Source organism: Salvelinus alpinus, chromosome 1, assembly GCF_045679555.1.
Source record: "Salvelinus alpinus chromosome 1, SLU_Salpinus.1, whole genome shotgun sequence".
NCBI classification, from domain to species: Eukaryota; Metazoa; Chordata; class Actinopteri; order Salmoniformes; family Salmonidae; genus Salvelinus; species Salvelinus alpinus.
Genome location: NC_092086.1, coordinates 55000673 through 55014992, shown reverse-complemented (window position 1 = coordinate 55014992; position 14320 = coordinate 55000673). Strand labels below are relative to the sequence as shown.

General features: G+C 44.0%; 1 protein-coding gene across 1 annotated transcript in view; it reads right to left on the bottom strand.

The window, feature by feature from the left end:
- LOC139581071 (protein FAM171A2-like) overlaps positions 1 to 14320 on the bottom strand; it is a 60790-nt gene that overhangs the window by 28564 nt on the left and 17906 nt on the right. The window contains exon 2 of the mRNA XM_071410439.1: positions 13371 to 13598. Coding sequence (XP_071266540.1) covers positions 13371 to 13598 — 228 coding nt within the window. The remainder of the gene's footprint in view (positions 1 to 13370; positions 13599 to 14320) is intronic.

Genomic DNA, 14320 nt, shown 5'->3' with positions numbered 1-14320 from the left:
GCTCTCAAGAGAAGACAGGCTATGTGCTCACTGCCCACAAAATGAGGTGGAAACTGAACTGCACTTCCTAACCTCCTGCCCAATGTATGACCATATTAGAGAGACATATTTCCCTCAGATTACACAGATCCACAAAGAATTTGAAAACAAATCCAATTTTGATAAACTCCCATATCTACTGGGTGAAATTCCACAGTGTGCCATCACAGCAGCAAGATTTGTGACCTGTTGCCACAAGAAAAGGGCAACCAGTGAAGAACAAACACCATTGTAAATACAACCCATATTTATGCTTATTTATTTTAACTTGTGTGCTTTAACCATTTGTACATTGTTACAACACTGTATATATATAATATGACATTTGTAATGTCTTTCTTGTTTTGAAACTTCTGTATGTGTAATGTTTACTGTTCATTTGTATTGTTTATTTCACTTTTGTGTATTATCTACCTCACTTGCTTTGGCAATGTTAACACATGTTTCCCATGCCAATAAAGCCCCTTGAATTGAATTGAATTGAAATTGAGTTAGGTATGACAGATCAGTCATCAATCAGACAGACGCCGTAAACAATGTTTATCAAACACAGAGACAGTCATGACCTATTTTGCTCCCTTCAAAGTGTTTCCAGCTGTGCAGCAAGGCAAAAATACAGCCAGCGTGGGGTTATATAAAGAAACCAGGCCACCTCATTCATCAGCGGTCCACAGAGGATACTATATACGTGTGGTGAGGAAATCCTAGTGCATCCCACCTGAGAGTTCCCTCCCTGACAGCCAGACTGAAAGGAGTGTGTGTGTGTGTGTGTGTGTGTCTGCAACCCGAGTCCAATAGGGGGGGAGACACTGGCAATGAGCAATAACAGTTGTGACGAGGCATTGAAATCCACCCAGAGGGAAAGTGCTCAGGATATATTCAAAACACTATTGACATTGACAAGCCTCTCTATCCTTTCGCCTTTGTGTTCAGGGGGCGTGGAAGGATGTGTGCTGTCTTTACACTCGTGACAGGTGTATGCTTTGCTGGTCAAGAGAGTTACATGTATTGGATTACATCTCGAAAGGGTGTAGACTAAACAACCAGCACTATTCGGTGAAACCTAGGACCTGTCTCTGTTTGTTGTCAGGTATTAGCATTAGGTATAAGTGGGGTATTACAGAGAGTATGGTTCCTGCCATTCAAACGTTTTCACTCAGGCCCCCCTTCCAGCATTGGGAACATCCCACACCGGGTATATATTTCTATGGGTACAAGCACTATTCATGACACAAACTGTTCACACCCTTCTTGTTGGTGGAGAAAACATTTTGCAGGTTTAAAGCTTATTTCCTGCCATTCTACACATTTTTCCATGGGATGGCTTTTTTGTTGTTGCCATTTTACCACTAGAACCGCTAAAGCAGTCATTTGGACTGCTCATGAAAGAAACATAAATATTACTCTTCCATTTGTTAAGTCATGTCCCCCTCTGTCCTTGCCTTGTCCTAACAAATCTACATAACACACTGCCATTGTTAGAATCTTAATATCACAAACAGAACTGAAGTTATAATCAGTTTTAAGAGGGTATGTCATTTCTTTTAATGGTTTTCCACTATTGCCTCTCCTTCTCCCGACAGTAGTGCTTGCTCCGCTCCTTCTCACGACACTTGAAAGTGCCGTCTCGAGTATAATTTCACACATATTACAACAGATGAAATAAATAAAGTAGTATGGGGGAGAATAGGCGAGTTGATTAGAGAGGGGAAGCGAATGATGCATAATCATGTAATCACCAATTGTGACTGAAGAACAGCAATCCAAACAGTCTATTCTGGCCTACTTGGAGTACACAGTGAGTGTGTGTGTACATTTTCAAAATCTGAATGAAAACAACTTAAATGGTGGGGAAGAAATTAACCGCGACACCACCGAGGCCTATTGCGCAAAAAAGCTGACCGGGCTACCACAACATGAAACCGTGAGACAGGAGTGAGGAAGGGACAGCGCCGTTTGGATAGAACAAGCCGGTGACAATGCTACGGGACGATTATCAGCCCAAAATGTATTGGATACCTTTCTTTGGAGAAAGCATGTCACGGGATCGCTACAGAGAGATCATGCGCTACCTCCATTTTGATGACTAAGAAACTAGAACGTGACTCCTGGAAACAGATTGATTGAACACTTGAATGTTGGTGTTTTTAGTTGTTTTTGTTTTTACATATAGCCTACAGTAACGTAAACTAATGAAAATACTATTTTTATTTGAAATAACATTTTTAAAGAAAATTCTAATCTTACTCAAGACCTTCATAAACACAACCACATTTTTATTTTTGTGATAGCATATATGAAATGTATTAATTACACTGTTAGAACGTTGCAGCCAGAATGACTGCTCATTAGCTTAAAGGCCTAGCGGTTCTCGTGTTAAAGCTCATTTCCTGCAATTCTATACACTTTGTCATGGGGGTGCAGAGAACATTTTTCAGTTTTATGGCTCATTTTCTACAATTCTACACATTTTCCCATGTCTTATGTGTTCATGTGATATTTGAGTGACTCAAACATTAGACAAAAATCAATGGGCTAAAAAACCTTGCTAGAAACTTGAGCTGACCTGGACATCTCTGAGTTACAAATAGCTCTCTGCAATAACTGACATGACAAGGGGAAAACTGATGATGCACTACCCAATTTTAAAAATTGCACCTTGTGCATTATACGATCACAACTTTCAGGAGTAAGTTGAAAGCAGGACTGAGTCTTTGGGGGCCATTCGCGCCCCACAGTTTGGGAACCGCTGTAGTAGAGTAAGGTTATTGAATGGCATTGTTTACTTGGCTCAGCATCAGCAGAAGTGACAACTCAGCTGTGTGGCATTTGGGCATTGTTTTCTCCAGAACGTTTCCCCCCCCCATCTGTCTCTAGGGATCTGACTATACCCACTGACCAGTATAGCCTTGGGCTGTCTGGACCCTCTGAAGCTGTAGCAAGTGCTGGCTACTCTCCCGGACACATTTGCATGGTGGCTAGAGTAAGCTGCAGTGCCCAGTGCCTATCTAGCCTAGTTTAACCAGACTGAACCATAACTGCACCATTGAGAACAGTGTTCAGTCTGGGTTAACCAGGTTCATGCCCATTGGGGCAGCAGGTAGCCTAGTGGTTAGAGCGCTGGACTTGTAACCGAATGGTTGCAAGATCGAATCCCCGAGCTGACAAGGTAAAAATCTGTCGTTCTGCCCCTGAACAAGGCAGTTAACCCACTGTTCCTAGGCCGTCGTTGACAATAAGAATTTGTTCTTAACTGACTTGCCTAGATAAATAAAGGTCAAATTAATTTAAAAAATATGTTATTGAGAAGAATCAGGGTGTTGCTGATACTGATGTACCCCCTGAGCTATAAGCCTGTGTGCATAAGGCAGCAGAGACATCAAGAACTCAAAACGTAACATTCATCAAGCTTTTTGTGAATTTTTTCATTGCACAGATCCTCACAGTAAAAGTGCACACTCATCTGCATAAGTCAATTGGTATACAGTTGTCATTTGCTTGATATAATCTGCAAGAGCTAAAAAGACAATAATTCAAATTATCATTATATATTTATTATACTGGATGCACAATATATCTACAGCTTGGTAAGATATAGACTGTGTATTGTACATTAAAATGCTGATCACTCCATAAAGGGAAAGCTTTGTGTGCAGATGTCTGTATTGAAGTCACTGTGGTTGACAAGGAGAGTCGATGCGGCATGCAGTGTTTACACCGTTCCCTGCAGGTTGAATTATTAGGCTGTATGAGTATGCTCTGTGTGTGGGTGGACGCTTTCCGAGAGCTAAGAGCTACAGTTAGAGTGAGCCTGGCAGGTTACGCTAGCCCAGGTTCATAGACGCTGCTTTAACTGAGAGAACTGGGACACACACACACACACACACACACACACACACACACACACACACACACACACACACACACACACACACACACACACACACACACACACACACACACACACACAGAGAGAGAGAGATCAGACACGCACAGGCAGATCCCACAGTGCTTAATATTCTCCACCATGGGAAGCAGAGAAAAGGGAAGGTGACTGCTTGTCAGACCAGAGCATATACAGCACTGGGCCTGAGGCACAGATGGGGAGAGAGACAAGAGCCAGAGCTAGAGCCAGAAAAGACTGTGCAACAGAGGGAGAAAAAAAGTGTGAATTTGACACAGGGGAGAAGGAAAGGGGGATGGGGAGGAAAGACAGATGGAGATGGAAAAAGTGAGAGAGAATCCACATTAGGGGAAAGAGAGTCAACATAACAAGAAAGCAATGCTAAAATGCCTCCAAGACACCAGTTTTATCATCCATCCTTCCAGGTTGTGTTCGGTCCGGGTTCGGTCCCCTGACTTCAGCTGAGTCAATCAAGAGCTGTGAGCAAGAGGCACCTCGTCTCGCTGCACAAGGAAACATATGAGCGATGGCAGTGAGTCATCCATCCCTGGGACTTGCATGACAACCACAGATTATAGAAGGGCTGGAGGGGATAGCCTAGCCAGGCTGTAGGACACTGCAGTTTTTAAAGAACCATTTTGTCTCTCTTAGACAAACGATAATAAAATACGGCAGAAGAATAGAGGGGCGAACAAAGTCAGTGATAAACAGAACACTACTGACGGAGACTGTTGAAGAGACATCTTTCGAAGGGGGAAGGCGTTTTGGGTTTGAAAGCATAAGGGACAAAGGATGCAGGGCTGACCCACATCCTCTCTCAGATTGTTGAGTCATGGTTATAGTACGTTAACAGTTACCCATAGTTATTGTTTAATAGATGGTAGTTATTGTGATAGGGACACAATATCTCCAGCCTCGTCACAGATCTGTTTGTGCTGTCTTGCCAAATCCTACCCTATGATAAATGACCATATGAGTTGACTATATAAACAGATCTGGGACCAGGCTAGCATCCCTCTTCAGATTTCTGCAATGTCATAATGGCTTAAGTGTCTATAAAATGTGTGAAGTGCAAACAGACCGAGCGGATTCTCATTATCACAATCATCAAAGACATGATTCTGTTCTGTTGTCAGCACTCTGCGGCGCTCTCCAATTTCCATATAATGCCTTGTTAAAATGGCTCAGGAATTTATATGGATACACTGTAATTAAATAGAATAGGATTATAGTGTAGACCTATAGAGAATACATATATTATGAAATATATTCCAAGTGAAGTTAATTTAATCAATCCAGTTCACTTCAGAATGATTCCAGAATCCATGGACACTGAATTGGGTTAATAGGCAGGGCCCAGGGGGATAACTTGGGGACAATGAAGTTTGGAATTATGGGTATACAGAAATAGTTAAACCGGCGCCGAAAAGAGATGGCTGCCTCGCTTCGTGCTCCTTGGAAAATATGCAGTATTTTGTTTTTTTACGTGTTATTTCTTACATCGGTACCCCGGGTAATCTTAGGTTTCATTACATACAGTCGGGAGGAACTACTGAATATACGATTAACGTCAACTCATCATCGTTCCTACCAGGAATATGACTTTCCCGAAACGGATCCAGTGTCTTGCCTTCCACACAATACAATGGATCTGATCCCAGCCGGCGACCCTGTGCGACGCCGAAAAAGGGGAAAACGTGGCGGTCTCGTGGTCAGGCTTCGGAGACGGGCACATCGCGCCCCACTCCCTAGCATACTACTCGCCAATGTCCAGTCTCTTGACAATAAGGTTGATGAAATCCGAGCACGGGTAGCATTCCAGAGAGACATCAGGGATTGCAACGTGCTCTGCTTCACGGAAACATGGCTAACTCAAGGGACGCTAACGGAGTCGGTGCAGCCAGCTGGTTTCTCCATGCATCGCGCCGACAGAAACAAACATCTTTCCGGTAAGAAGAGGGGCGGGGGGGTATGCCTTATGATTAACGAGAAGTGGTGTGATCATCATAACAACACACAAGAACTCAAGTCGTTCTGTTCACCTGATCTAGAACTCCTCACAATCAAATGTCGACCGCATTATCTACCAAGGGAATTCTCGTCAATCATAATCACAGCCGTATACATTCCCCCCCAAGCAGACACATCGATGGCCCTGAACGAACTTTATCTGACTCTTTGTAAACTGGAAACCACACACCCTGAGGCTGCATTCATCGTAGCTGGGGATTTTAACAAGGCTAATCTAAAAACAAAACTCCCTAAATTCTATCAGCATATCGATTGTGCTACCAGGGCTGGAAAAACACTAGACCATTGTTACACTAATTTCCGCGACGCTTATAAGGCCCTCCCCCGCCCCCCTTTCGGAAAAGCTGACCACGACTCCATTTTGTTGATTCCAGCCTACAAACAAAAACTCAAACAACAAGCTCCCGCGCTCAGGTCTGTTCAACGCTGGTCCGACCAATCTGAATCCACGCTTCAAGACTGCTTCGATCACGCAGATTGGAATATGTTCCGCATCGCGTCCAACAACAATATTGACGAATATGCTGATTCGGTGAGCGAGTTCATTAGGAAGTGCATTGACGATGTCGTACCCACAGCAACGATAAAAACATTCCCAAACCAGAAACCGTGGATTGACGGCAGCATTCGCGTGAAACTGAAAGCGCGAACCACTGCTTTTAACCTGGGCAAGGTGACCGGAAGCATGACCGAATACAAACAGTGTAGCTATTCTCTCCGCAAGGCAATCAAACAGGCCAAGTCTCAGTACAGAGACAAAATCGAGTCGAAATTCAACAGCTCAGACACAAGAGGTATGTGGCAGGGTCTACAGTCAATCACGGATTACAAAAAGAAAACCAGCCCCGTCGAGGACCAGGATGTCTTGCTCCCAGACAGGCTAAACAACTTTTTTGCCCGCTTTGAGGACAATACAGTGCCACTGACACGGCCCCCTACCAAAACCTGCGGGCTCTCCTTCACTGCAGCCGAGGTGAGTAAAACATTTAAACGTGTTAACCCTCGCAAGGCTGCAGGCCCAGACGGCATTCCCAGCCGCGTCCTCAGAGCATGCGCAGACCAGCTGGCTGGTGTGTTTACGGACATATTCAATCAATCCTTATCCCAGTCTGCTGTTCCCACATGCTTCAAGAGGGCCACCATTGTTCCTGTTCCCAAGAAAGCTAAGGTAACTGAGCTAAACGACTACCGCCCCGTAGCACTCACTTCCGTCATCATGAAGTGCTTTGAGAGACTAGTCAAGGACCATATCACCTCCACCCTACCGGACACCCTAGACCCACTCCAATTTGCTTACCGACCCAATAGGTCCACAGACGACGCAATCGCAACCACACTGCACACTGCCCTAACCCATCTGGACAAGAGGAATACCCATGTGAGAATGCTGTTCATCGATTACAGCTCAGCATTTAACACCATAGTACCCTCCAAACTCGTCATCAAGCTCGAGACCCTGGGTCTCGACCCCGCCCTGTGCAACTGGGTCCTGGACTTCCTGACGGGCCGCCCCCAGGTGGTGAGGGTAGGTAACAACATCTCCACCCCGCTGATCCTCAACACTGGGGCCCCACAAGGGTGCGTTCTGAGCCCTCTCCTGTACTCCCTGTTCACCCACGACTGCGTGGCCATGCACGCCTCCAACTCAATCATCAAGTTTGCGGATGACACTACAGTGGTAGGCTTGATCACCAACAACGACGAGACGGCCTACAGGGAGGAGGTGAGGGCCCTCGGAGTGTGGTGTCAGGAAAATAACCTCATACTCAACGTCAACAAAACAAAGGAGATGATTGTGGACTTCAGGAAACAGCAGAGGGAGCACCCCCCTATCCACATCGACGGGTCAGTAGTGGAGAAGGTGGAAAGTTTTAAGTTCCTCGGTGTACACATCACGGACAAACTGAACTGGTCCACCCACACAGACAGCGTTGTGAAGAAGGCGCAGCAGCGCCTCTTCAACCTCAGGAGGCTGAAGAAATTCGGCTTGTCACCAAAAGCACTCACAAACTTCTACAGATGCACAATCGAGAGCATCCTGTCGGGCTGTATCACCGCCTGGTACGGCAACTGCTCCGCCCACAACCGTAAGGCTCTCCAGAGGGTAGTGAGGTCTGCAGAACGCATCACCAGGGGCAAACTACCTGCCCTCCAGGACACCTACACCACCCGATGTCACAGGAAGGCCATAAAGATCATCAAGGACAACAACCACCCAAGCCACTGCCTGTTCACCCCGCTATCATCCAGAAGGCGAGGTCAGTACAGGTGCATCAAAGCAGGGACCGAGAGACTGAAAAACAGCTTCTATCTCAAGGCCATCAGACTGTTAAACAGCCACCACTAACATTTAGCGGCCGCTGCCAACATACTGACTCAACTCCAGCCACTTTAAAAATGGGAATTGATGGAAATTATGTAAAAATGTACCACTAGCCACTTTAAGCAATGCCACTTAATACAATGTTTACATACCCTACATTACCCATCTCATATGTATATATACTGTACTCTATATCATCTACTGCATCTTGCCATCTTTATGCAATACATGTACCACTAGCCACTTTAAACTATGCCACTTTATGTTACATACCCTACAGTACTCATCTCATATGTATATACCGTACTCTATACCATCTACTGCATCTGCCATGCCGTTCTGTACCACCACTCATCCATATATCTTTATGTACATATTCTTTATCCCTTACACTTGTGTGTGTGTAAGGTAGTAGTGTGGAATTGTTAGGTTAGATTACTGTTGGTTATTACTGCATTGTCGGAACTAGAAGCACAAGCATTTCGCTACACTCGCATTAACATCTGCTAACCATGTGTATGTGACTAATAAAATTTGATTTGATTTGATTTTGAAATAGACCATGTTAAGGTCTGCTGACAGTGTGTGTGCTCTGTGGAGAGAACTTGTTGACAGAGACAACAATGGCTGGGGACAAATGCAGGCATGAAATGAAAGAGCAATTAAAAGGGTTTGTGGAAATGAGAAACACAAAAATAAATACAAAAAAAGAAAACTAAAAGAAAACTAAAAAGACAAGAGGTTTACCACTTGGATGAACATTGTTTCTCATTAAATCATTATGACCATATGCCATTGAATGTAGGCTAAAGTATCAGAGAGCGCAGGTAAAAAAAAGCATGCTGCAGTTGGTATAACGGAGGAAAGAGCCACAGTAACGCTCCATCCCTTCTGAAGCAGGCAGACTAAAGTGCCAAGTAGACTACTATCTATGGTGGTGAAATGGACAGAGCTCTCCAAGGTGCTGATTAATTCAAAGCATTTTAGATGTCACTGCAGAACACCCCACATACTCTAGTATACATTGCCTTGCAAAAGTATTCATCCTCCTTGGCGTTTTTCCTATTTTGTTGCATTACAACCTGTAATTTAAATGGATTTTTATTTGGATTTCATGTAATGTACATACACAAATAGTCCAAATTGGTGAAGTGAAAAAAAAAAAAAAAAACTTTTTTGAAAAAATTAAAAAACATTAAAAACAGAAAAGTGGTGCGTGCATATGTATTCACCCCCTATGCTATGAAGCCTCTAAATAAGATCTGGTGCAACCAATTACCTTCAGAAGTCGCATAATTAGTTAAATAAAGTCCACCTGTGTGCAATCTAAGTGTCACATGATCTCACTATATATACACCTGTTCTGAAAGGCCCCAGAGTCTGCAACACCACTAAGCAAGGGGCACCACCAAGCAAGTGGCACCATGAATACCAAGGAGCTCTCCAAACAGGTCAGGGACAAAGTTGTGGAGAAGTACAGATCAGGGTTGGGTTATAAAAAAATATCCCAAACTTTGAACATCCCACGGAGCACCATTAAATCCGTTATTATTATTTTTTAAAGAATATGGCACCACAACAAACCTTCCAAGAGAGGGCCGCCCACCAAAACTCACGGACCAGGCAAGGAGGGCATTAATCAGAGGCAACAAAGAGACCAAAGATAACCCTGAAGGAGCTGCAAAGCTCCACAGCGGAGATTGGAGTATCTGTCCATAGGACCACTTTAAGCCATACACTCCACAGAGCTGGGCTTTACGGAAGAGTATCCAGAAAAAAAGCCATTGCTTAAAGAAAGAAAATTAGTAAACGCGTTTGGTGTTCGCCAAAAGGCATGTGGGAGACTCCCCAAACATATAGAAGAAGGAACTCTGGTCAAATGAGACTAAAATTGAGCTTTTTGGCCATCAAGGAAAACGCTATGTCTGGCGCAAACCCAACACTTCTCATCACCCCGAGAATACCATCCCCACAGAGAACACCATCCCCACAGTGAAGCATGGTGGTGGCAGCATCATGCTGTGGGGATGTTTTTCATCGGCAAGGACTGGGAAACTGGTCAGAATTGAAGGAATGACGGATGGCGCTAAATACAGGGAAATTATTGAGGGAAACCTGCTCCAGAGTGCTCAGGACCTCAGACTGGGGCAAAGGTTCACCTTCCAACTGGACAACGACCCTAAGCACAAAGCTAAGGCTTCGGGTCTTCCAGAGATTTTAGATTGGGACGGAGGTTCACCTTCCAGCAGGACAATGACCCTAAGCATACTGCTAAAGCAACACTCGAGTGGTTTAAGGAGAAACATTTAAATGTCTTGGAATGGCCTAGTCAAAGCACAGACCTCAATCCAATTAAGAATCTGTGGTATGACTTAAAGATTGCTGTACACCAGCAGGAACCAATCCAACTTGAAGGACCTGGAGCAGTTTTGCCTTGAAGAATGGGCAAAAATCCCAGTGGCTAGATGTGCCAAGCTTAGAGACATACCCCAAGAGACTTGCAGCTGTAATTGCTGCAAAAGGTGGATCTACAAAGTATTGACTTTTTTTTGGGGGGGGGGGGAATAGTTGTGCACGCTCAAGTTCTGTTATTTTCTCTAATTTGTTGTTTGTTTCACAATAAAAAATATTTCTATCTTCAAAGTAATAGGCATGTTGTGTAAATCAAATGATACAAACCCACCCAAAATCAATTTTAATTCCAGGTTGTAAGGCAACAAAATAGGGAAAATGCCTTGGTTCAGGTATGTTACTGTACATTCCACCTACTCTTTTGCTAATTTAATCCCTTTAGTCTTTTCTAGACCAAAGCTCCCAACCTATTTGCATGTTGTACAGTCCAGCTTTGAATTTTGCATGAAACACCAGGAGTTATACATTTGCTTGTTCTTGAACTGAGCTTCTGTCCAAACTGCACCTGCTCCAAGCACTTCGTCAGTGGATTCACTGTCCCCCAAACCCTCCCCAGCTCCCAGTCCCCCTCTCCCGCCGAGTCTGACTCACCAGTAGGCCTACTAGCTAGCAGAAATGCCGGTGGTGGTGCTGAACTGGCGGGATTAGCAGCGCTGCTAGCTAAGGCATTGCGATCAGGAGCAATTTGCCCCTCATTCTTCTCCTCCGGCACTGACCGTTCTCCGGCTTGTTTCTGGTTCGATTCACCATCTTTCTCTTGATTTTTGAACTTGAAAATGTCATAAAACTCGATTGTATTATTATTTTTTTTTAATTATGTGGCTTTCCCACGTTTCAAATTCAGTAGGAAGATGACTAGCCTAGGCTAAGTGACAAGATTACATAGGGACCTCTTCATTAGCTGATCACCACTACCAAGACCTGTGTCAAGATCAGCTACTTACCCCACCGGCCTTCCCCATAACCTCTATGTAGAAATGAGAGAGCAGGTCTGTAATCAGTGAAGGATCGCTGCGCTTTGACAAGATGGTTTTTCTGAGTGGGCGGTAGAAATAACGAGGAGGCAACTTGACTTAAATCTGATCACTTTTATTTTAATGTTTATAGTGCGAAATGTGAAATAATTAATAAATCATGCCGTGAGAGGTACCGGATCTGGGCAAATAGGTGCCGGAACAAACTAAGTCAAATCTGTTCCGGCAGGATCCGGGTCAAATTAAGCACAGATTATAAATTAAGTATAACTATAACCAATCTAATGTGTAAAATAAATTATTTCCAGCTCAGGGCTCCAGTTATGCATTTGGTTTTTCTAACTTGCTAGCTAAGTGGCTAGAGGTTAAGATCAAGCTTCTTGGTTACAGCAGAGACATTAAATCCCCTCCTGGATCAAGATCAAGATCCCTATTGCCTAAATTGTTTTGTGCGTCCCAAAAATATACCATAAAAAAAGAAATGTAAATAGCGGCCTTTGTGTGCACTTCTGGTAATACCGTATACCCATGTATGGTACAGAAACCTATGATGGTATGAAAACCTGGATACTGCCCAACCCTACCTCACGTGTCATCTTTTTGATTGCCCGGCCATCCCATCTTCAGTTAGCTGTTTGTTCAACAACATCAAATTCTAAAACTGGCTAGTTTTTCTTCCTCACATTTGTCCTTATATTGGCTGTTAGATGTAAAATCAGGATTACTTTTACTAAAAAAGTTTGTCGACTTGAATATGATTTTTTATTTTTTTTTTTATTTTTTTATTATATTAAAACAGTTATAACGGTTATTTTCTTTTCATGACGGTCTTCATCCATAATCGTCGATTACGCGGTTATTTTAAAAAATCGGCACAGCCCTATCCATGGCATGATGGCATTGGCATCCATGCAATTCTACCCTCAAGAACCAGTACCATGTCAGAGAAGAGATGCTCTAAAAACACCACAGCCATGGCCTGCATCCCAAATGGCACCCTATTCCCTATGTAGTGTACTACTTTTGACCAGGGCCCATGATGCAACCATGGGGTTGCTTAACTCTTAAGGGTGGATGGTGGAGGACAACATACAGTTCATACAGGCCCGGGCTCCTGTCACTTTTCGGCTCTAATGCTAAAAGTAGACCAGCACTAACAGCTAAGTGGCTTCCAGCCGCTAGTGCCGACAGGACAGCTCTTCCCTTACCGCTGAATTTGCAGCTCCGAGGGTGGGATATCACTACAGCAACAACTGGGTGAGATGGGGTGAGCGGGTGGACACAGAGATACTGCAGACTGTGTTACATGGATAACACCCTGGCAGTGGACCCAGAGAGGAGAAGGCAATGGAGGGGAAATGGGGTGGGGATTTGAGGTTAAACAACAACAACTGGGTAGGACTGTCCACACCCCGCAGAGGATAGATTGGCAGAGACGGCTTGTTGGATTCCATCAAACGTCCCAAAGGATTCTGGTAATTATTCTTAGAATTCTTCCGTTACTTGCATAGGATTGATTCATCAGTATTGAAAACATAGCTTTGTGAGGATTAAGTTCTCATAACGTGATCGCACAAAGTAGTATGAATAAGACTTTGATGGAATGGTGGTAAACCACAACCACACAACATTCTTTTCATTCCTGAGGTGAAAGAGTGATATGTTAGGGATGAAACTCAATACTCACAGGGGATGCGGCTGGCATGCCAGGGGGCGGAATTAGTGACAAAGCCCTGTTTTGTTGCCGTGACAATGACCCAGGTGCCAGGGCGGTACAGGAAGGTGACCATGACGACGCCATCTTTGCCAGCCTTGCTGGATGCCAAGGTAGACTGGTTCCCATAAACCTCCACTGCAGCCTCTGCCAGAGGTGAAAGGTCACTGTTGTCAAACACCTGGACTCTGATGAGCACCTCTGTGGAGAGACAGGAAATAGAATGATTCAATTATTCAAACTAAATCAGAAATCAACAGGATAATTTACAGTGAACGCACAAAAGTATTGTTTGGTTTTGATTAAAAGTTGGAGGCTACACTTGTAGGCCATCGTACAATCTAAGAACATACAGATTGTTCTGCTTTTTCACATATAGTTGGGTTGTAATTTCTAAGTTCCCTTGCAGCTAACGATAGGAAATGTGTTGCTCTTATATAAAAAAATGAAAGTGTCATCTTGCCCTACATAAAGTAAGTGACCGGGCAAGCTTGTCTCTGTTCAGGTGTTCTAGTTCTCAGCTGACAAGGCATGATGACTCATCGTTGTTTACCATGAGATCAAAAAGCATTTCATGGAGTTTAGCGGTACAGTGTCCGACCCTATGAGGACATGCTGGGACTTCTGCCATCAGATTCGATTGATCCTCCAAACCCCCGCCAAACTGTCTGGAGGGGCAGAACTGCTGGCTGATTCCACTGCTATGACGATGTGCTTTCTAGTAACCATGGTGATGACCTGGATCATACAGGCACACTCCTCATAAGCTGTTCAGAACAATTCTAGTTATTCAGTTCAAGAATATATTCCATGGAAAACATCCTCTCTCATGATCATGAGATCACACACACACAGTCCAAGGTCTTTTGACAGAAAGTTAACAGTTGCTTTTATTGGCTGTGATACTCTCTCTCAACATACCG